The following is a 24,282-nucleotide window of genomic DNA, read 5'->3' as shown; positions in this document are numbered from 1 at the left end:
ACTCTGAAGGGCTTACAGTCTATATTTTGACATGGGGAGACAACAGTGGAATGGCGGTGGAGGAAGGGGTAAGCAGAGGAGGAATATACCGATATTTTCATTACATGCACTTGACCTTAGTTACATTAGGGAATGTGGACTAGGGTGTTATGCCAAAGGTGTAATGGAAAAGGCAGGTTTTGAGAAGGTGTTTGGAGGAAGTAAGAGAGGAGGCATTTTTTTGTTCTTTATCAGTGACGGGCTGGTGATTGGGATTCAGGTTCTTTCTTCCCAGTCCTATAACTGAAGACCTGTCTCATTGGCAGTGGTGAAAGCAAGCCAGGGACTGAGGGAATTTTTTATTCCTTTCTCTCATAACTCAGTGCTGTTATATTAAAATTTCCATGGCCCTGCCTTATTCTTTGAGGAGATTTGGGGGTCTTCTCCAGACTTAACACTTGCAGCACTGAACAACTTTCTACTGACCTCTGTATGATTAAAGTAAGAATTAAGAATCCACATTGTAGCTATTGTGTGAAGTGCTGATCACACCTAATTATCAGCTTAAGGCATTGAGCCTTAATCAACATTGCCGGGGCTCTCATAACCACCAGTCTGAAATGCCTGCACCTTGGACTAGCATTGGTCTGTCATTTGGCTGATTCTGTAACCACTTGCCAGATTTTTTATCCATGTTATTGTTCAGTTTGGTTCCTGTTTAATTGTAGCTTTCCTGTGGATCACAGGTTATATAAGAATGTAGACATTTCCTGATAACTGTCTAGCACAATATCTGAGCTTGAGCTTAACATGACATATTTGGCATTCAGGTGACAATGAAGTGTTAATATACAGAAAAAATATCTTATTGCCACAAAAAAGAGAGAAAAAATTATAGTTTCTCTCAGTGCTTCTTGCCCTATTGAAAGGAGAACTGTAATGGCTAAGGATATGCCAGATTTATGTTTATTCCCTTACAGCCATCTCTATCAGGCATGCTATAAATCGTCCTAGCAAAGTCATTGCCAGGCAATGTTCTGGTTGCTCAGGCCTGAAGCCATATTTCATTCCAGTCAACCTGTTCTCCACACGCCCATGGAGCAGCAGTGGCTTTCATTGTATCTCTCCCACCCGCCCCTTTACACCCTTGACTGGCCTCTTTTTCAGCCAGGATGTTTTTTTCTTGCCTTTTTATTGTTCCAGTGACCTAGCAACTCTGTGCCGGTGGAGTCTTGCCAGTCAACTTCCTCTCCAAGCTGTCTAACAGACTCCGACATCAGAATCGAGCAGGAGGTGAAACATGGTGACAAAAGAGGGTATTTCTCTCTCTCTCTCTCTCTCAAACCATTTCCATGCACTCACAGCAACCTCATTCCTCACGCACATGTTTAGCTCGGCGCATCAGTTCTCTTCTTCTAGGGAAGAGTGAATTCACAGGGAGCTTCCAAATGAGGATAGGTGGTGGGTGGGTAACATTTTAAACCTATGAGAGAAATCATTGCTCACTTGGCATTTGTTGATTCAATACAATCTAGGCGAATGCTTGAAATTGCTCATTTGTGAACATGGTGGGGAGTGGACAGGGGGCAGAAAACTGCACAAATCACTGACAACTCTTCCTGAAGAGTTTGGCATCAGCAAAGAATCAAAAGAGTTGTTCAGAATTGGGGTGTCTTGAAGAGGACTGAAAGGTGGTGATGGAGAGACTCAGCCTGCCTCAACCTTAGGAGCAGGGAGAAAAGGTCAACACCTCCTATCCTGCTTGCTCAATGGTCCCTTCAGCCATATTTCTCCCCTGCCTCCTATGGAGCATAGCAAGAGTCTTGCTTTTGACACCAGCAGGGGGATTTGTTGAAATAGTGGGTGAGCAGGTTCCATAGCTGCATAGAAGTCACAGCTACATGAGCAATAAGATACATTAAGACTACTGCTCTCTGGAGGTTGGGAGATCATAAGCAGAACTGTATGGAGAATTATTAATTTTCCATACAATTAGCAGAATTATAATAATTAAAGTTATAATAATTAACAGAATTATTGTGGAGAGTTTAACAGAAAGAAGGGCTTTGGCACATGCATGGGCTTTTGTGGTTCACTGTGCACAAGAGCTAATTATAGACCACACAGCATAGCTCTCAATGTCTGTTAACCCCTCTATTGCGGTAATAAAATGCTGTATTAACATTGCTGTGTTATCATTGTGATAGTTTGAATCTGTAGCCAAAAGATAGATGGTTTCCATGTTGCCCCTGCTAACTTGGCAAAGAGGCACCTTTTGAACATGGCGATTCTCTTTATTTAGCAGAGTAACTGGCCCCATCCACCCCCAGCACAAGACCCCTCCAGTGACTGGTGCTGGTGTCTGTCTTATGTTTTCTTTTTAAATTGTGAGCCCTTTGGGGACAGGGAGCCATCTTATTTATTTATTATTTCTCTATGTAAACCGCTTTGGAAACTTTTGTTGAAAAGTGGTATATAAATATTTGCGGTTGTTGTCCCCTGCTGGACATTTTTTTAAAAAAAGGTTTACAGAATGTGAAAGTTTCCTGTTTCAAAAATCATCAGACAAGCAATAAAAATGGGCTGATCTTTTGGGCTCTGGGAATTTTGGGTCACAGCCTCAGGTGGTGTTCTGTGAAGAAGTCTGCTCAAGGAGGCTGATTTTCACTGATCTTCCTTTCCTGCTGCAGCCCCTATACCACATGCCATCCTGTTCTAGTCCAGAGAGTCCCCCATCCTCAAGAGCAGATTTGGAGTTCTGAGGGGAAAGGAATTGGCAACAATTTCTCCTGTGCCCCTACACAAATGGAAGTTCTTCTGTTCATGGAACTATGCGTAGGATACAATCCTTTTTATACTCTAGAACAAGAACGGAATAAAAAATCGTGCCGAAAGAGGTCATCGGTAGTTTTTAACAAAGAGATGCCAACCTTATTAAAGGGCTTTTTCTGTGGTGTCTGTTAATGGTGTGAGCTTCATCTCAGGAACTGCAGCAAATTAATTACAGTCTCATGAGATCTCATCCATGGGCACTTCTTTCATGTTTACCTCACCTTTCTTCCCAGGAGCTCAGGGTGGTGAATATATATTACCCCACATTCCCACAACCACTCAGTGACATCAGTTAGACTGAGAGGTAGTGACTGGCCCAAGATCATCCAGTGAAAACGGCCTAGGATTTGATCCTAGGACTTGATCCTAGGATTCCCTAGACCGAGTCCAACACTCTAACCACTGCACCACAGTGACTCTTAGCTGGATTTGGACCTTGGCCTCTGCTCAGAGTTTTCTAATGTAAAATGGGCTCAGATCAGATTTTTTTCCTTTTTTCTACACTTAAGACTTAACAAATCTAGATTTATGAATCCTGCAAGATAGATGCACTATGGCTAGTAGTGTGCTAGATGTGCTGTGTGTCTCCTACCATTTGCACAGCGTACATACAAGCAGTGATACTCATATATAGCATATTGCTTTCTTTATTGTATCTCCCCAAATAGGCTGTCTGTCTGGCAAATAGACGTAAAGGAGAGTGTTCCCCTTGTTGTTCGAGTGCATAATGGATTATTTCTGAAGAATATTGTCTGGTCTTTGAGGATTTTTCTCAGCGCTGCTCCTTTCAGGGAAAAAGAACAAGGAAGGAAACTGAAAATCCCCAAGAGCCCTGAATAGTCCAGATTTAGGACCAAAGCTTTTGTTCGCACAAACCCGCTTGGCTCCAAAACAGCCTCCACCCATAATCATTACATCCGCAGCAGTGTTTGAAAAACAGAGCCTGCCCAGAGCTGCTTTCCTAGTAGCTGATAAAGGAGCAGGCTGAAGAGTGTGCCACTGTGAGGCAGGAGAGGCCAGCTCTGTTCTTTGTTATTCTTTTCAGCTTAAACCTTGCTATGAAGGGTTTCCTGGAGAGATTTAGGAGTGAGGGAATTAAATTTTTCCTCTGTGACTTTGTCTCCAGTGCTAAGAGTTGTGGATTCTGCTGGACTGCAAACATTACATACAGCCTGAATTCCTTTTCTCCTGAGAGGTTCACTTTCAGACCGGAGCTGGCTTTTCATTCCATGTGGTTTGGTTTCCTGGATGAAGAACACTAAAATATTTTCATCTTAAGGTTGCCAGATGCCCCTTTACTTAAGAGACATCTTTTATCTGACGTTTCAGAATGTATCTTCTGCAATTGGTGTTATTTTACAACACCACAACTGCAGAGTGCCAGAACAAACACTGTCCCCAGAAGAGACAGGAACATAGGAAGCTGCCTTCTACCAAGTCAGATGATTAGTCCATCTAGCTCAGCATTGTCTACACTAATTGGCAGCAGCTTTTAGGCAGGAGTATTTCCTGGCCCTACCTGGAAATATGAGGGATCAAACCTGGGACCTTCTGCATGTAAAGCAGATGCTCTACCACTGAGCTGTAGCCCCAACTCTGAGAGTTTCATGCAGTAATCTGCCTTACTTGAACCAGTATGGCGATTAGAAGGTTGGACTTTGTTTGGGGAGGCCAAATGGTGCTCAGCCATGAAGCTCACTTGGGTCAGTCCCTAACCGACTTCACAGGGTTGTTGTGAGGTTAAAATGGAGGTGGAGAAAATCATGTATGCTGCTCTGAACTCCTTGGAGGCCCGGTGGGATAAAAATGTAATAAATATTCAGTTGAATTTGGTGGATGACAGGTTTCAAATTGAGATGCTTAACAGAGTCTGTTAGGTTTTCTCCTCCTAGCAGGACACAGTGGCTGACATATTACTTGCGAAGCATTCTAAAAATTCAACTAACTCTGCTCCACTCAACTAACTCTGCTCCACGTTAATAGGGGCAAATTTTGACCTTCCCTTCCCCCAAGTGCATTGTGACATTTTTTCCAAGGGTTGTGCGGGAAAACCAGCATGGCTTCCACAAGGGCAAGTCTTGCCTCACTAATCTTCTTTGAGTTCTTTGAGAGTGTCAACAGGCATATGGATCAAGGTGATCCAGTTGACATAGTATACTTGGACTTCCAAAAGGCTTTTGACAAAGTTCCCCACCAAAGACTCTTGAGTAAACTTAGCAGTCATGAGATAAGGGGACAGGTTCATGTGTGGATTGGTAACTGGTTGAAGGACAGGAAACAGAGAGTAGGAATAAATGGACAGTTTTCACAATGTAGGGAAGTAAGAAGTGGGGTCCCCCAGGGATCTGTACTGGCGCCAGTGCTATTTAACGTGTTCATAGATGTTGGGGTAAGCAGTGAAGTCGCCAAATTTGCAGATTACACTAAACTATTTAGGGTAGTGAAATCCACAAAAGATTGTGAGGAGCTCCAAAAAGATCTCTTCAAACTGGGTAAGTGGGCAACAAAATGGCAAAAGTAGTTCAATGTAAGCAAGTGTAAATTTATGCATATTGGGGCAAAAAAACCCCAACCGCAATACACCCAAATGGGGTCTGAGCTGTCAGTGAATGAGCAGGAGAGAGATTTTTGGGTTCATGGTGGACAGTAAGGATGTGCACAAAACTGGCCTGGTCTGTTTGGTTCAAATTCAAACTGAACTCGAACCAGGAAATGAACCAATTTGGTTTGAATTCGAACCTAACTTAAACCTGTTCTAAAAGGTTCTCCATAGGGTATAATGGTGACTCAAACTGGCCCATTATTCCCTATGCAGACCACCTAGGGGCACAAAACTGGGATGGGTGGTAGGCGACCATGGGTGCTGACTACCACCCAAACCCCAAAACAATCGGACTCTCCTGTAATCTTTAATGATTTTTAAAAGTGTTTTCAATTTTCATCATTTCCGCCAGAGGGAATAATGGGGATTTTAGGTTGCCCCAATCCCCCCCTTGGGGGATGCACAGGTGCTCCAAAGCAGGTTTGGGGGGTGAGGCACAGTGGGGAACAACTCCCCCTTCAAAACCCACGTTGGTGGAGTGTATGGATTTTTTTTAAGGAGTTTTTTTTAGTTTTGGGCCTATTTGACAGTTCTCTCAATGAATCCCTATGAGAAAAAGAACTTCTAAAACAACCAAGAATCCATACACAATTCCTCACAAGTGCACACACTAGCACTGGTGCAGTGTTAGTCTGGAACTCTTCAGAAGCACTAGTGCTACACCAGTACTTTCCCCATTGCACCAGTGCTTTGTTAATTAGGCATTAACAAGTAGCTGGTTATATTCTTGGAAGTTATTGTAAATTAAAGCCATGTGGGGTATGTTATTCCCTTGGACTCCTGTTGCACCACTGGAAAGCAAAATAGGAGGAATATCTCAACCACATTCCAAATCCCACATATCTTTAAGCTGCATATTGCAAAGGTTCTTCTTTTCCCTTGTGACCTTTGTCGATTTTTAAATGCATCCTACTGTGTTTATCTCTCAGTGCCAGATTAGGACATGGGCCACATGTTGACAATGATTGCCCCACAACAGCTAAGATAAGTATACACATAATTTGGATTTCCTTCTTCTGGAGAATCACTAGAGCCTGAGTTTGAGCGTTTTGCATAAGCCCTGCAAGATTTTCTTATCTGGATTGGCTTTTTCTGGTTACGTTTGAATCCAGGAAGGAAATGATATCCTAATATTTGTTCAGTTTATTTCTTGTTAACTGAACATTTTCTTATTATATGCTTTTAATTGGTTAAAATTCAGCCTGAGATTTTGGGATGGGATGGGATAGAAATCCAAATAAATACATTTTATTCAGTGAGTCTTGTTCACCAAATTAATGACTAACCAACCCTGTGTTCATTGCATTTTTTGGTAGGGGACAACTAAAACCAGGGTTGCTGCTCCCTTTCCACCCTATTTGGGGAAAACTTTGGGATTCTTTCATTGCCATTGTATGCTTCTTTATTGTTAATATGTTTATACAATTGTCCATTTTGTGAATCATCACAGATGTGTTAGGAATTTGTTTGTATGGCATCTTTTGGATACAATGGTTTTTCTTTATAACCATGTGTCCTCCTTACTTTTAATTCTTTTCTTTTCCCCAGTCTCTCATCTAGACACTGACCAAACCCAGACCTACTTAGCTTCAGCAAAGCTCCTGCGTTATATGCGCTCATATCATGTTCTGGGTTTGGAATCTGAAAGAATAAGTGGTAGAGGCGGAGTTGGAGGAGGAGTTCATCACCACCACTCAGCTCCTTTTCCACCTGTAATGAAATCAGGTAGAACGTTTTGCCCTGATTGAGCCGTTAGGCCATTTTCTACTTTTTCTTTAAAAGTAAAGTGTGCTGTCGAGTCGATTTCGACTCCTGGTGCCCACAGAGCCCTGTGGTTTTATTTGGTAGAATACAGGAGGGGTTTACCATTACCTCCTCCCACGCAGTATGAGATGATGCCTTTCAGCATCTTCCTATATCACGGCTGCCTGATATAGTAGCAGCGGGGATTTCAACTGGCAACCTTCTGCTTGTTAGTCAAGCATTTTCCCACTGTGCAGTCAAGCATTTTCCCACTGTGTACTAAATGCTTGATTAGAAATGGATTTTTAAAAGACAGTTGAAGGGCAACTCTCAAGTGAACAAGATAATGAAGCACTTCACACGATCGGTGTGAAGCGCCAGATGGGGTTAGGCGGAAAAAGTGGGCATAGCCCACTCTCCCTGCAGACAATCAACAAGCAGCCTTGGGTGGCTGGATCAGCTGCCCACACGACTGCTGGCTTTGTCATGGAGCCAGTGGGGGCTGCAGGGATTGGGGGGCGCGTGACCCTGGAAGTTCCAGGATGCCCCGCACAAGCGCGTGGGGCATCCTGGAGAGACCCCCAAGTAAGCCTCCTTGTGTGTCACCATGGCGTGGAGCTGCGTTGTGGCAGCACCCGATTGGAAAACCCGGGTTAGCGGTGCACCCGCTCCGCTAACCTGGGCTAAGGGGAGGGCTACTTTGGTGGGCTAGCCGCTAGAGAACCACCGGGCTCGCCCGTGAGCCTGCTGGTTCTCACGATGGGGAGAAACCGGGCTGGGCTTCTTTAGCCCGGTTTCCCCCCATCATGAGAATAGCCTCAATGAAGAAGACTGAATACATTAGAATAATGTAGTTTTGTAGGTTAACAGTTTATCCTGGAATTCTAGTTAAGATTGCAAATTCTTTCTCCTTAATCACATCTCCAAGTCTTCCAGTTATTCTTTATATTTCCCCCCGATATATCTGTAATGTTATTTAACAGCTGCTGCATTTTAGTACAGTCATTCAGTAATACCCCTTTTTAGGAGTGTTGCCTATTGAAGTTACTTTAAGCTTTGCCATCAAATTGCCCAGGAACAGGATTTGAGTTGTGAGCTTATCAGGCTATATGGGATAAGCAGGGTCAGGCCTGAACAAGTCTTGGCTGAAACCATATTGAAAAATCCAGTGCCCGTATGCTTCTGACCTCTGTGAAAATATAGGCAATAGCAATGTTAGTGGGGTTTCTGCTGCTGGAGTCTGCTGAGACACAAATGAAACCTTTAATCTGTAGAACGTAAGGAATGTTATTTTGTGGTGATATTCCAAAAGGCAGCAGGTCAGTAATCACAGGGTCGTAAAAATAGCCCGTGGCTGCCATTCAGACTAACAGGTTGTACTAACACTCCAGTTCCACTGAGTTGGGAGGTTAGTCTAGTGTTGCACTGATGCAAAAGGGTGCACTTCTGCAAACTGTGTCACACCTCCTGCTGTGAAATTGAATGATGCCAAGCAATATGCTATCCTTTATTGCGCAAGTGTGATGCTCGCCGTGCGCAGGCGGTCAGAGGCTGCCGGAGATTGTTCAGCTTGAGCATCCACTCAGTTATACAACCTTCATGCATGTGTGTCTTTTGTTGCAGTAGTGCAGTCATAGCCTAGATGGCAGCCAAACTCAAAGTTTCTTGTACAAATAGCAAACACAAAATCCTGTAATACATATTTGCGTCACCAAGATGTTTGGCACTGCCAACCCCTCTGTGCCATTTTCCTTCCCTTATATTTATTTATGCCAGTCGCGAAGTGGAGTTGGCACAGGCATCTCGCTGCTGCCTTCTCCCACCAACTCCTTCCTTGGGCACTTGGCATTACTTATTTATTTTACTTTATTTATTTAGAATGTTTATATACCACTTTCCAACCCCCACAAAAGTAGCTTATGTAGCAAAGCAGCTTATGTAGCAAAGCAATATGGTATTTTTCCCTACCCCAAAGGGGCTCAGAATCCAAAAAGACACACAAGGGAGAACCAGGAGGGATGCTCTGCTGTAATGGATGAGGACATTGTGCTTCTCCTGCTAAATGTTAGAGAGCCTCCACTTCAAAAGGTGCTTCTTGGCCCAGTGAACAAAGGTTCCTACCCTGCTGTTTTGGCTCCCTCACCACTACTCCTTTTTGCCACACTCTTTGCGGCTGGCATCTTCCTCTGGTGAGCCATCTTGCCCTTCACACAGGGCAACCACAAAACTGGACATGGTGGAAAGAGGTAAGCCATATTTATAAGCATGGTCAGGAGCAGGGTGTGCAGAGCAGGGCTAGTTTGTTGACAGATTAACCCATATCACAGATAAAGGCTGCACACTTCCTTATTTTACTTGGGAGTAATTCCCCTTGAATTCAGTTCAGCTTACTGCCAGGCAGTCACAAGCATAGGATTGGGCTACCCAGCGTGCTGCAGTTGTCTAGATTGTTTGCAAGCCACACAGAGTCATGCATTCTGACACATGGTAGGAAAAATCCAGTTGACTGAGCAGACTCAGTTACACGCGATACCAATGGATCACATCCATTATGCTGGTCTGTTTTTTAAAAAGAATTTTGCAATCCAGTCAGACAGCAAAACTGGAAACGGCAACCCTGAAAACGGAGTTTAAAAACTGGCTCTGTTTACACTGGATACATTCTAAAGGTTTGGTGAGTCTGTAACACATTTCTCCTATTACAAAGGCGAGAGAGTAGCATTTATAATAGGTAAGTCTGGTAATCATCACTACTTGAGTTGTAGTTATAACTCAGGAAGGAAAACAGATACCGGAGGCTGTGCGATAATTTCATGTTACAACTAAAATATTTGTCTTGACAAAGCTGAAGTGGTGAGGAGGCTGTTTCTTCTTCGGTCAGGAGGCCGCAGCTTTGTATGTGTCAGACGGGTTCAAAACTGTGTAATATCTCCGTGTTGGGATTACTTATATAGGGATCTGTTGTCATTTTTGCTTTGCCTAATGGTGCTCCAAAGACCAGCCTTCCTGTTGTTTGTGGTTTTGTCCCCCCACCCCTGGCATATTTGAGTCTCCGAGCCAATCCTTACAAGCGGAGGCTTTACGTTTGTTATGTACTTGCAGTAGGGCAAGGGGCAGCAGATAGGCTTGACACCCGGAGAGCTCCAAAAGAAAGAACAAGTGGGGTGGCCGGCAGGTGGGAAGGCTGCTTAAACTCACCTCCCCCCCCCCCATGACAAGCAATTTCATGTTTCTGGGAGCTCAGACCACGCTCCCAGGCAAGCAGCGCTGTGTGGTGCAGTGTGAAGCACCGGAGGCCGGGACGATGCGCCCCCGTCTCCGGGAATCCCACAATGCACTGTGCAACACGTGCGATGCATTGGGGGATTCCCCTGAGAGGGGCCCCTCTTTGTGTGCAGCCAGGCTGGAAGCAGAATGTGCTTGCACACGAGCAGGTAGCCGGGGTTAAGGGAGCGCTTGCTCCCTTAATCTTGGCTAACAGCCGGGCTTAAAAGCCAGGCTAGGTGGTGCTGCCCCACTGGGATAGGGCCCAATCAGAGTGGTTCTCACGCACAGTCTCAGCCAGGCTGGGCATCCCAAGCCTGGGTTAGGCAACATGTGAGAACAGCCTCACTGTAAGACCTTGATAAAATAACTTTGTGTGTCCATCAGAACGTGAACAATAATTTATTACTAGTGTAATGTATTAACATCTCTAGACGTGAGCTTCTATATAAAATATATCTGATATAGTTGTATACTGCTTTTCTAAGAATTCATGGGTAGCATTCAGACTAAGTTAGCCATAACTGAATTCCATTGAAATTTATGAGCCTTAAGGTAGTAAAGATAACCCTCAGTGATTTCAGTGGTGCTTCTCATGAGTAACTTTGACTGAATGCTCCCCCATAATAAGCAATACAAATTTTGAAAAGCAGCATTATAAGAAAACGACATAGCTGATAACACCTTGCTTTTGTTATGGGTCATTGACTGTAATAAAGATTCACACGTCATAGCTGATAACAGTACGATCTCAACCCCATCTCAACTCAAAAGAGCCAGCGTGGTGTAGCGGTTAGAGTGCTGGACTAGAGCATGTCATCATAGAGCATGTCGTTTGCTTTTTCCTGTATTAAGGACTTATGATGATTTAAGGACTTATGATCTGTACTGCATACATCACAGAGCATGTTGCTTGCTTTTTTTTAATTCAAGGACTCATGACCTGAACTGTATGTACTTATTACATTTCCTTATTCGGAAAAGAGCTTGGACTCTGCCTGGATACCTATATATACCATTTATCAGTTTTTCATATTTTTGTTGTTCTGTAGATTTATTGTGTATGCTCCATTTCTATGTTGAATTCAGTTATTTAATTTCTGTATGTGTTATAAGATGTTTCCACTGTGGAATGGCAATCTATGTGGTTTGACCACAATTGGATAAGGTGTCAATTTACCACTGTTTCGGCATCATGCCTGTCTTGAGTGTCTACACTTGGCCAGGCGGCTTTGTCAATTTCATAAAAACGATCTTTGCTACATATTTCATATCAGTTTGTTCCATATCAGTTGATTGTTTTCAGTGTGTTGAGTGTTGGTTCATTTGTTTTTTTGTTCACGGGTTTTTTTTGCTCTTCTTTCATGGAATACCTGACAATATTCAGGTTTTCCATGAACCCAGTCAATTGATTGGTGTGCCAGTTGGTGTCCATGTGTCTGTCTAACATAGATTGTAAACCTCCTGTGCAGGAATGGTGCTGTGTATAACAATCAATGCTCTGTTGGCCCTGGATAAGTGTTGTAGTATTAGTACAGTTTTAACTGTCTTGTGTGTTATTGTGCAAAACAGAATACTTTAGCATTTGCCTTCTAAATGCCTAAATGCCACAAAACTGTGGTGTGGCCACACCTGGACTAATGTGTACAATTCTGGTCACCACATCTAAAAAAGGACATTGTAAAACTGGAAAAGGTGCAAAAGAGGGCAACCAAGATGATCAGGGGCCTAGAGCACCTTCCTTATGAGGCAAGGCTACAACACCTGGGGCTTTTTAGTTTAGAAAAAAGTCGACTGAGAGGACATATGATAGAGGTCTATAAAATCATGCATAGTGTGGAGAAAGTGGATAGAAAGAAATTCTTCTCCCTCTCACATGACATTAAAACCAGGGGTCATCCCATAAAATTGATTGCCGGGAAATTTAGGACCAGCAAACGGAAATACTTTTTCACACAACGCATAATCAACTTGTGGAATTCTCTGCCACGAGATGTGGTGACACCCAATAACCTGGATGGCTTTAAGAGGGGTTTGGATACATTCATGGAAGAGAGGTCTATCAAAGGCTACTAGTTGGAGAGCTATAGGCCACCCACAGCCTCAAAGGCAGGATGCCTCTGAGTACCAGTTGCAGGGGAGTAGCAGCAGGAGAGAGGGGATGCCCTCAACTCTTGCCTGTAGGCTTCCAGCGGCATCTGGTGGGCCACTGTGTGAAAGAGGATGCTGGACTAGATGGGCCTTGGGCCTGATCCAGCAGGGCTGTTCTTATGTTCTTATGCCTAGAGCACTTCACATGCATTACCTTAATCCAGGGCTGTGCAACTTTGGCCCTCCAGCTGTTGTTGGACTACAACTCCCATCATCCTCAACCACCATGGCCAATAGAGATGATGGGAGTTGTAGTCCAGCAATAGCTGGAGGGCCAAAGTTGTGCAGCCCTCCCTTAATCGAAGGTAGGTCAATATTACTCCCCCCATCTTAGTGATGAATGGCTAAGGCTGAGTGACTTCCCTCAGCTGCTGAACTTGAACTGGGGACTGATAGCTCAGAACTCTTGCTCTTAAATTGTTTTGCTGGTTGTGTTGTATACAGGAGCAGTTCGCTAACCAGGCACTGACTCCTTAAGGGCCACCTCCCTCCAGACTCCCCTGTCCTTCTCTTCCCTTAGTTTAGGAGAAATGGTGCTGCAGGCTTGGGTTAGGTGCCCTGCCATGGAGTTTGTGAAAAGATCGGTTAAGTTACCAACAGCAGCTTTGCGCTAGTTACTAGAAGTTTAGCAGACAACACATTGCGATGGACATGTTCACGATCGGCTTCAGAAGGGCCAGTACTGTACATCCTTGGCCAAAGAAGACATTCAGCTGCTCACAAGAAGAATGGGCAGTGATACGGGAAGAGCGGGATGATGTGTCATTACTCTGAAATTGTGTGTGCTTTGCGGACAATGCCAGTTAACCCCAAAGAGGCACATTTTTTAATGTGGTGATTCTCTTTATTGAGCAGGGGGAGAGTAACTGGTCCTATCCACCCCCAGCACAGTATATCCAATGACTGTTCCTGGGGTCTATTTTGTGTTTCTTTTTAGATTGTGAGCCCTTTGGGGACAGGGATCCATCTTATTTATTTATTGTTTCTCTGTGTAAACCGCTTTGGAAACCTTTGTTGAAAAGTGGTATATAAATGTTGCTGTTGCTGCTGCTGTATTTCCCTAGATTAGCAGGCTAGGTGCTGTGGCTGCCTGATAAGGCTGCTAACAGAATAACATTTTGTCCCAGTTGAGCAAAAGGCATGATTTGGTCACTTTTCATATGCTTTAAGCAGATTTCTGCATTTCAGTGTCAGTGGTGTGCATTGTGTAGCCCCCTTTCCCCAAATTAAATTAGAGTGGATATGTGCTAGATGAACTAGGATCTGTAGTGGATCAAAGCAGTTATCTATAGTTTGGTATCATGTCTCCAGTGGCAGCTGGTTTAGGATGCCAATTGCAGCACAACAGAGAGATAGTATAGCCATAACACACACAGAGAGTACTTCAGACATTCCATTTATTTATTTATTTATTTATTTATTTATTTATTTATTTATTTAATTCAATTTCTATACTGCCCTTCCAAAAATGGCTCAGGGCGGTTTACACAGAGAAATAATTTAATAAATAAGATGGCTCCCTGTCCCCAAAGGGCTCACAATCTAAAAAGAAACATAAGATAGACACCAGCAACAGTCACTGGAGGTACTGTGCTGGGGGTGGATAGGGCCAGTTACTCTCCCCCTGCTAAATAAAGAGAATCACCACATTAAAAGGTGCCTCTTTGCCAAGTGAGCAGGGGATTTTAAGTTGTTTTAGACTTCAGATGTCAAATAGAGATGTTGTGCAGATGCTGGGCTCATGATGTATAATAATGATTATGATGATTCTTGTTATCTTATTTATTAATTTATTCACTTTCCTGTCTGTTGGGTTCCAAAAGCCATTTGCCACAATCAGTGATTAAATCTAAGACTAATTCAGGTTAAACCCAATAGCATCATTCTGAGTACTCTCCAGATTATCAGAGGCAGGCCACTCACTATATTCTGCAGAAACTGAGTCTTCAAAATAGTTACCTAGAGTTAATTATCATAGTCCAGCCTGAAGGTTATGAAGATTGTTATTATTATTATTATTGACAAGTAATGACAAGTGACAAATAATGGTCACCAGATTTGGCACCACATGGCATTAGTGGGCATTCTTTGTGGCTGATGCAGCCTAGAGTTTCAGGCATATTGATGAACATATGAAGTTTCCATATGCTGAGTCAGACCATTGGTCCACCTAGCTTAGTACACTACAACTACAAATACCACTACACTACAAGTTTGGCCCTTAAGCTATTGTTGGACTACAACTCTCATCATCCCCAGCAACAGTGGCCGATAGTCAAGGATTAAGGGAGTTGTAGTCCAACATCTGCAAGAGAGACTAAGTTGTGCAGCCCTGCTCTACACCAACTAGGTGCAGAAACTCTACAGGGCTTCAGATAGTAATCCTTCCCAGCTCTATCTAAAGATACGACGGATCATACCTTAGACCCGCACGTAGAAGCACGTTCTCTACCACCGAGCAACAGTCCCTTCTTTAAGTCATACCCCCAAGGCTTTAGGATCTAGGAATACTAAGCCAGCGTGGTGCAGTGGTTAGAGTGCTGGACTAGGACTGGGGAGACCCGAGTTCAAATCCCCATTCAGCCATGAAACTAGCTGGGTGACTCTGGGCCAGTCACTTTTCTCTCAGCCTAACCTACTTCACAGGGTTGTTGTGAGGAGAAACTTAAATACGCAGTACACCGCTCTGGGCTCCTTGGAGGAAGATACAAATAAAATGTAAATAATAATAATAATAAAAAAATAATAATACTATACTCCAAACATCAATGGTTGTTGACCGCAATGGCTTAAGGCAGTTAAAACCCTCTGGTGGCAGAAATACCTATTCCTGCCCTCAGACTACAGTGTTAGCTCTCCATAATTACATTGGGATTCTGAAAATTGGAAGCCTTTTGGGTCAGGAAACCATCTTTTATCTTTTATATAAACTGCTTTGGGCATTTTTTGTTGTTGAAGAGCAACGTATAAATATTCTTATTATTTTTGTCCACTTACATCATGATGTGGATCACCTGCATCCCAGACTACAGAACTACAGCTGGACAAAAAGTGGAAATGAGGTGATAACATAAAATGACATTAGGATATTGATGGGACCACACACTAAAGGTTCCTGCCACCTCAGGAGCAGCCTTACATACATTAGGGCTGCTCTAGTGACCATTAACTGGGTAAGACAAGCATATACTGCCCAGCTTTGGGAGCTGTGTGCACTCCCAATTTTCAGTTATATGCGAGTTAAAAGCTAGATTGGAGGAGGGGGAAGTGATCATGTGAGAGGTGGGCACAAGCTCTGGCATTTTCCTACTCAGCACTTTTAACCTGGCTAGGAGGAAACGCTGGCAGAACCTCCACCCACTTCCCACATGACCACCTTCTTCTCCAGTGACCTAGTTTTAAACTTGCACATAAATAAAAATTGAAAGCATGCACAGCCCCTGAAGCTGGGTGGGATGCTTGCCCTACCTAGTTAATGATTGTGAGGACAGCCCTACAGAACAGGAAGGGAATAGCAAGGAATTTATCGGCACCTCACAGGGTATTTGATAACGGAACAACTATCTACGGTTGCCAACTCTGACTGAAGCGATTCCTGAAGATCTGCCTCCTCACAAGATCGATCTATTAAACGTGTCTCACTCTTTCCTGGAGATTGGTCCTGGAGAATCCAGACCAATCCTGGGGAGTTGGCAACCTTCACCTTCACTCTTTGAGGCCTCTACAACAAAAAAGAGCAGAAGCTCAGATGTGGCTTTGTGAATGTCCTGCATTAGTGTTCTACTTCTGTGCAGTCAGAGCTAGTGTCTCCTTCTTAAAAATGTCTGGGGGTGGGGAGAGGCATAGAGACATTTTTGTAGGCCCACACACATACCCAGCAACTTCTGCTTGAGTGCTGCTATTTAGAGACGGTGACCTGCACTACATACCAGTTGCAAATGCATGTGCTGTGCATCCCGCTGGGCTTCAGAATTTCAATTAGACCAAACTGGCCCCAGCAAGCAGCTCGCTGAATGGGGTATGGTTTGCTTGTTGCGACTCTGTCGGATGTGAGCAATCTGGACACTTGTTTGTGTGCCCATTGGAATGTTGAGACTGACAATGGAATGCCCGGGCTTTCAACAGATGAAGAGTTTGCCAAGCTACTGTGGTGAGATTAGGGTTGGCTTTGCTGTGTCCAGACCCCAAAGACATTTTGTTGCAAGGAATATATTATCTGAAAGCACATCTCTCTGCCTCGGTGTTTGGCTGTAGACATCTTTATGTATAGATAACTTGTAAACCTTGTAGGCTTTGCTGAAGCATGCTCACCTCTGGTGATGATCACTAAATGCTCACCAATACTTGGACCCTTGGAAGGATGTTAAAAATAATTAGGAGGATCAGTTAGGTCAACAGAGCCTAATAACAATATTGGGATGGATTCATCCATCACAGGGCTGCCACAGGGGAAAATGTAAAAATGAAGGATCCTGTGAAGCTCTGGTGTCTGTAGGATGGTGTTCTATGATGATGAGATGAAAAAATACCCAATATGTTCTCCTTTTGTAGAAGTGTTGATGCTTTGAAATACAAGTCAGGTGGGAATTACGGTAATTCACAAGGGCGGTAAAAAGATCTACCCACCATCTCCAACCTCTGAGAGCGCACCTGCACTGCACTCACAACTCTTGCCACATACATGCATGCACTCACATTTCACATACATGCAGATCAAGGCACACATGTGCACAACAGAACACACATACTTGCTGATCATGTCCACGCTAGGGTGTGAAGACATACACATACATAACATGCTATCTACCACCCTATGATAGATTACTCTGTACTTGCCAAGGTGTTATTAGGTATAGTCTCGTCGTTTTTTTCTGTTTTAATGTTTTCTTCCTTTCTCTTTCAGTCATTATGAACAGCAAAAAGGCAGTGGATAGTTCAGTCACTGAAACAAGGACTCCCAGCTCTCAGACACACAATACAGATGCTTTCAGGACCTTTGTTAATGGTGAAGGAAGGACCGACAATATTTCTGTGTCTACAGCTTCATTAGTTGCTACCACATCATATACTGAAATGATCCAGTCCAGCAGTTTAGCCAAGGACTCATCTTCAGTGATGCAGACCAGAATAGTTGATGCCTCATCAAGGACTATGAATACTGCTGAACTTGAAACAGTGCGTTCTCCCAAGACACCAGTTTCTTCATTTTCAGAAGATTATATTCTAGGTAGGTTTTATCATCTAACATTCTGGAAAGTAGCTGAAATGGCAGAGCTTACTGAGTGCATGGCAAAAAAGGAAGGCTGACAAAGCACAGAAGAATTAGAAGGGGCATGGTCTCCCTTCCTTAATATTGGATATCCAAACATAATGTGAATGTGTGTGATGGTTTCATATATTGTAAAGATTACATTTTTGTAATTAATTCTTCTTGAACAAAATAAAAAGAAATAGAGCTTGAATTTCATCATCTTTGAGCAGAGGTGAGCAAAATTCTGAACATCTCTACCAAGTAAAGCTGAAACCAAGCATTTTCCATATATGTGCTTATTTTGTATAATTTATTCTGCTGCTTCTTTTCCTGGGAAGTACCATGAATGTCTACCCCCTGAGCACTTGAAAGCCAGTACCCACCCCATGTTAGAAGATCTCAGGAGTGCTACTCACACACTTTCTTCAAGGTTATCTCTGCAGACTTAAGATCTAGAAACCTGTTTTAAAATGAAAACTGACATTCATATAATGTTTAATTTTATACTCAGAATCAAATCCCACAACTGTATAGTACATACACACAGCCCTCTCTTTAAGGTTCAAGTTAGGAACTGCATGACAGAAACATGCAACTGTTTACTGATTTTTTAAATATATGTAAAGCAACCACACACACACACACCCCACCTTGCATTTTTGAGTGGTAGAATGGTGGAAAGGAAGTGCTTCATCCCTTCCCCTCTTTTTCTGCTCAAAGTGGCCCTTCCCAAGTTTGGAGTGGAAAAGCAGCTGGAGGGGAACCACTGAAGCAACCTCTGCAACTCCACTTGAGTGCAGCCTTTAAAAAGTTCAGAAAATTGTTGTGCACACACCCACTGAAAAATGTCTAGTTTTTGTCAACAGTCCTTGACATTAGATATACTAATTATGTATCAAGGCATCATATCCTCTCTCTGGTAAGAGTGGTTTCATAATGCCTGCATTGTGCAGCATGTTGAAAATTAACTTCTTAGAGCCTGGTGGGTTTTCTTATTTCCTTTTCCTTTTTCAGCCACTGGAAGCAGCCACTCTATAAGTAGCAGCTGGGATGCTGACAGAACAACAACGGGCTTGCATACTGAAAGTATGGACAGCAGTCTAACAACAGTCAGCAGAGGGGAAGGAAAGACTGCACAGTTTCGTACAGACAGTGTCACACAGACTGATCCGGCAAGAACAGACCTTGCTGCTCAGACGGAAACCACCATATCTGATCAGACCTCGTTCCCGTCTCCTGCAACACTGTCTAGAGGAAGGAGTACCACATCAAACGCCACAGAGTTTGCTGAGCCTTCAGCACGGACTGTGCTTACCCATTCTTACTTGTCTCCAAATATTGGTACATTTTCTTGCCCATAAGATTTACTGTTCTTTGGGAGCAATTTATTTCTGTATTATGCATATCATCTTAATTTGTTTTGCATATGGAAATAGTCATCATATATGTAACTGCTTTAGAGCTGATCTGGTATCATGGTGTATGAGCTGTAAGCCAGGAAGCCCCAGATCATATATTACTTCCTCTATGAACTTGCTAGGTAGCCTTCTTCGCCTCAGCCACATCTGCAATATGGGGTGTGTGTGTGTGTGTGTGTGTGTGTGTGTGTGTGTGTGTGAGAGAGAGAGAGAGAGAGAGAGAGAGAGAGAGAGGTTGGTATTACCAAAGTATGGGGATTTTTGTAAGGATTACTGAGATAATGTATGTGAAATGCTTTGTGCACTCTTAAGGGCCATTAAAAATATTTGCATTTGGATTTAAAAACTGCCCAAAGTGATAAGATTAGCTACCATAATGATCTGAGGAGTTGTTAAACTATTGCCACAGAACTGATTAAAGTACTTCATGTGAACCAAAAGAATTGTTGTGCTAGGTCAGACCAGAAGTTCATTCTACTTATTTATGGTGGCTGGAAAGATTTTACTTATTACATGTTTATCCAGACTTTACTGAGGGCACCGCATATGGTTCCTCCTCCTTCATCTTTTACAAGCTGTGAGGTAGGTTAGGATGAGTGACAGTGAGAGACACCTAAGGTCACCAGTGAGCTTCTTGACAAAGAGGAATATGAACCTAGGCCTGGGCCTGGCCCAACACTGCAGCTGCTACAGCACGCTGGCTTGAGGAAGTTCATAAACAGGACACAATTGATTATAGTATCTGTTCCCTTTTGTGACTCTTCAGCATGGGTAGCCTGCTGTCTGGAAAACTGGGAATTGCAGTTTTTCGTAGAAATTGCAGCCACTCAAAGACTTCTGTGAGTCCACATCTCTTTCACATGTGCCCACATTAGTTTGGGCCCGAAGAGTATGTACCTAAGCGGTCCACCCTGCATGCAAAAACTGTTAAAATCCTTCACCAAGAGAAGTGGCATTCTGAGACCTGCTTAAATTATGCAGCTGGGGCAGATATGCAAAAGAAGAGACCTTCAGAAATCTTTCTCTGTTGATTCTTCTTGTTTCACCAGTCAGGGCACACAACAATTGAACCCTATCTCCCAATTGCTGGAAATCTTCATTTGGTTTCTGAGATTTTACCAGACGTTTGCCTGCACGCTTTCCAGAATAGGGGTAGAAACTTCAGTTTTTGAAAATGAAAGCTGGAATTCTAAAGGAGCTGGCTTCTGAGCTCCCACTAGGCTGACCCACATAACAGATGAAAAACCCTGACTTCAAGTATATGTTGAAGGGATCTGAGCTGTTGGTAACTGACCAGGAGAGGGAACTTGGGGCCATGATGGACAGCTCATTGAAGTGTTGACTCAATGTGCAGCAGCTGTGAAAAGGGCCAATTCCATGCTAGGAATCATTAGGAAGGGGATTGAAAATACAACTACTAATATTAGAATGCCCTTATACAAATCTATGGTGTGATCACACCTGGAGTACTGCGTACAATTCTGGTTACCACGTCTAAAAAGGACATTGTAGAATTCATGTTTTTATGAGCAACAGCAGGAGAGGGGGCATGCCCTCACATCTTGTCTGTGGGCTCCTTAGAGGCATCAGGTGGGCCACAGGATGCTGGACTAAATAGGCCTTGGGCCTGATCCAGCAAGGCTGTTCTTGTTCTCTGTGATATAGAGAAAATACATTAGGTATGTACATTTTGTTTAAAATATATCTGGAAACTATTAAAATTATATAGTTCAATCATTTGCGGAAGACAGAGAGAGAGGGTCAGGCAGCAAACCATTGGTCAGCCCGAGAAAAATGATGGAAGAAGCAGAAGGGTTTCTAGGAACATCAATGTTATCAGGAGGTTTTATGGAGTTTCTTAGATAGCCAGCAAATGTTGTTTGTCAGCAAGAGCACTGTGAAAAGGAAAGCAGGCAGCAACATGAAACACAATACAACAGAACAGGGATTCTCAAGGTTGGGTCCCCAGATGTTTTTGGACTTCAACTCCCATAATCCCCAGTCCCAGGGGACTTTGGTTGGGGATTATGGGAGTTGAAGTCCAAAAACATCTGAGGACCCAACGTTGAGAATCCCTGCAATAGAATGTTCGCGGGTGGGGGCTGCAGTTCAGAGGAAGAACATCTGCTTTGTGTAAAAGGTCCCAAATGCAATGCTTGGCATCTCCATGTAGAGCTGGGGGTGGGGTGTGTGATAATCCTGTCTGAAGCCCTGGAGACCCACTGCCAGTCAGAGTAGACAATACTGAGCTAGAAGGACCAGTAGTATGACTCAGTATAAGGCAGCTTCTAATGTTCCTAACGTTGCTTTCTGCTTGCCTTTGCAGAGGCCCGACCCTCCATTGAAAGCAATGGCACATACTTTAAGTGTAGTTAAAGGTAATTAAGCTTCTGAGGTGGCTGTTTGTGTAGGGGGATGGAGCATATGTCAGGTCTGAATTTTCTAAACACTTAAATATCACAGAAGGCCATTTCATACTTCTATGTCTAATTTCTTCCTGTTGTGTTTCAGCTGTCGAAAATAGTGATCTGGCAAGAAGTAGCTCAAATACAGAGAAAGGTATTCCCAGTTCTCACACAGACACCTCGCCTAGTTCAGGTCTACCTGGCAGAGGTGAAGAGAGGACGTTACGAACTCTGAGAGACATCAGCAGCTTCCATAATGCAACACAAATGTCTATCACCTCAAACAGTGAGATATCTGGCTCTTCTGTACTCACTAATTCTCCTCATGTGTTGACTCCACTACTGAGCAGTGAGAGGAACTTGCCAGTGGGGAAGCCTGATTTCACTGAAGCAGCAGTGCTACAGTCTCAGTCTCCTTCAGACACAACAGGTGACAGATAAAAAAAACCTATGGTTTGTTCCAGATTTAAGAGGAGTGTTCAGTTTGCCTGGTGTATAAAACTGAAATGTATGAAAATAATATAAACAAGAAAATAAAATAAGAGGTTAAAAATATAAAGTAGGGCTCTGCGGTTGTATCAATCTGATAGGAATATTTGACCGATATGCCCACTATCAATATTTGACCGATAGCCCACTATTTGACCGATATGTCCACTATTTCTGATACGACAAGAGGGAGCTTCGATAGTCAGAATTCCAATTAAAATTCCTGTTGTCCTATCAGAAATCCTTCTACTTCCAATAGGAATATTGGAACAAAACTAGCCCAAAAACCACTTGGAGAGAGGATTTTAAGGACTGCACTTCTGAAATCAGCGGGTGGGGTGGCAAAGATAACCCCACAAAACACCCACTGGGCCAGTGGGACCTTGTCGAAGAGGTGCAGCCCTTAAAATCTAGATTGGAAGCCAACTTGGAGAGAATCTTTCCAAGCCAACTCCAATGGGGATTTTAAGGATTGCACCCCAAAACTGGGAGGTGGGGGGCAAAGATAACCCCAAGCAGGGGACCCACTGGCCCTGTAGGTCCTTCGTGGGGGATTACCTTTGCTCCCCTACCTATGATTTGGGGGGTGTATTCCTTACAATTCACCTCTGGAGGCGGGTCTCCTTCCCCAATTGTAGTGTAGATTAGACAGTATCAAGTCAATTCTGTTCTGATTCCAATGGTGTGTTGGGGAGGCTATCTCAACGTTTGTTAAAAATACGATTGGATTGGATCCAATATTTTCAGTTGTATTCATTTGTGTACAGGCCTAAAAGGCTATCTAATGGCGCAGCAAATATCCAATATTTTCAGTTGTATTCATTTGTGTACAGGCCCAAAAGGCTATCTAATGGTGCAGCAGGGTAACTTGCCTAGGGAGCAAGAGGTTGCTGGTTCAAATCACCGCTGGTATGTTTCCCAGACTATGGGGACTATGGGAAACACCTATATCGGGCAGCAGCGATATAGGAAGATGCTGAAAGGCATCGTCTCATATTATGTGGGAGATGGCAATAGTAAACCCCTCCTGTATTCTACCAAAAAAATCACATGGCTCTGTGGTCGCCAGGAGTCAACACCAGTCCGACAGCACAGCAACAACAGGCCTAAAATATAGGTAGTAGTTGGAGATAAACTAGCATACATGATTTATATATATTTGCTACTAACAATTTATTAAGCATATATTTCCAGAATTTAGCATTCAAAATAAATAAAATAAAATAAAATAATTTGTATTAAAACAATTATAAATTTAAAGAAGTGTCTTCATTGGTGGTACAGTGGGGAGCATTATCTTTTTTTATTGAATGAAGGCTATCAACAACTAACTTAAAGTTAAAATTTTTGGTCGAGTCTCTTCTGCTTAAATAACAACAATCAGATCAATAAATGGCAGAGATTATTGATAGCTGGGGAAGTAAAATAACACCATTAGTAACTGAAGATGAGAAACCAGGAAGTAGTATTTATTTCCCTACTATTAGAGTGTTACTCCAACTGTAATATTTGGGTAGTTCAGAACCTCATTTCTTTGTAATGGAACAATGTATTTGTTGGTGAGCCTAATCAACATCATTATGGTCAATACTAATAAACATAGGAATGAAGTTAAAAACAACTTTTATATCTCAAATACGTTCAGATTATGAGATGGGAATAAAACACAGTTGAGCCTGCCAATATTTCTATTCGCCTCAGCAAAAGGTGATTCTGATTTTAGTACTGACCAAGGAAAACTTAAAATTTGTGGAAAAAATAAAGATTAATTAAATACAAATTCAGTTGTTCATAGTACCATTCCATGTAAAGCAAAATTTAAATTTATTTATTTAGTTATATTTATATACCGCCTGATATGTGTGTCTCTCGGTGGTGTACACAATTTAAAACAATAAATATAAAGCCAGAGTAAAAACAATTAAAACAATTCCACAAAATAAACAAAAATTTTAAAAATCACAGGATAAAAAACAATTAAACAGTTTAAAATAAATTTCAGTTAAAAGCCTGAGAAATCAAGTGTCTCTTGAGGGTCTTCCTAAAAGCAATCAGAGATGGAGATGCTTTTATTTTGACAGAGAGCATATTCCAAAGCCGTGGGGCAGCCACAGCGAAGGCCTGGTCCTGAGTTGCCACCAAACGAGC

General features: G+C 42.9%; 1 protein-coding gene across 11 annotated transcripts in view; it reads left to right on the top strand.

The window, feature by feature from the left end:
- Window positions 1-24,282, top strand: part of HEG1 (heart development protein with EGF like domains 1) — a 94,093-nt gene that overhangs the window by 22,187 nt on the left and 47,624 nt on the right. For 7 of the 11 annotated variants that reach the window (XM_053282965.1, XM_053282959.1, XM_053282968.1 and 4 more), the window contains exons 2-4: window positions 17,475-17,798; window positions 18,837-19,163; window positions 21,752-22,075. In XM_053282965.1, the coding sequence (XP_053138940.1) occupies window positions 17,475-17,798; window positions 18,837-19,163; window positions 21,752-22,075 (975 nt within the window). Of the gene's footprint in view, window positions 1-1,182; window positions 1,296-17,474; window positions 17,799-18,836; window positions 19,164-21,751; window positions 22,076-24,282 lie in introns of all 11 variants that reach the window. The other 4 variants (XM_053282963.1, XM_053282962.1, XM_053282961.1 and 1 more) reach the window with 2 other exon arrangements.

Source organism: Hemicordylus capensis, chromosome 1, assembly GCF_027244095.1.
Source record: "Hemicordylus capensis ecotype Gifberg chromosome 1, rHemCap1.1.pri, whole genome shotgun sequence".
Lineage (NCBI taxonomy): Eukaryota > Metazoa > Chordata > Lepidosauria > Squamata > Cordylidae > Hemicordylus > Hemicordylus capensis.
Note: the sequence above shows the minus strand (reverse complement) of the source record. Positions and strands in the feature narration are given on the sequence as shown.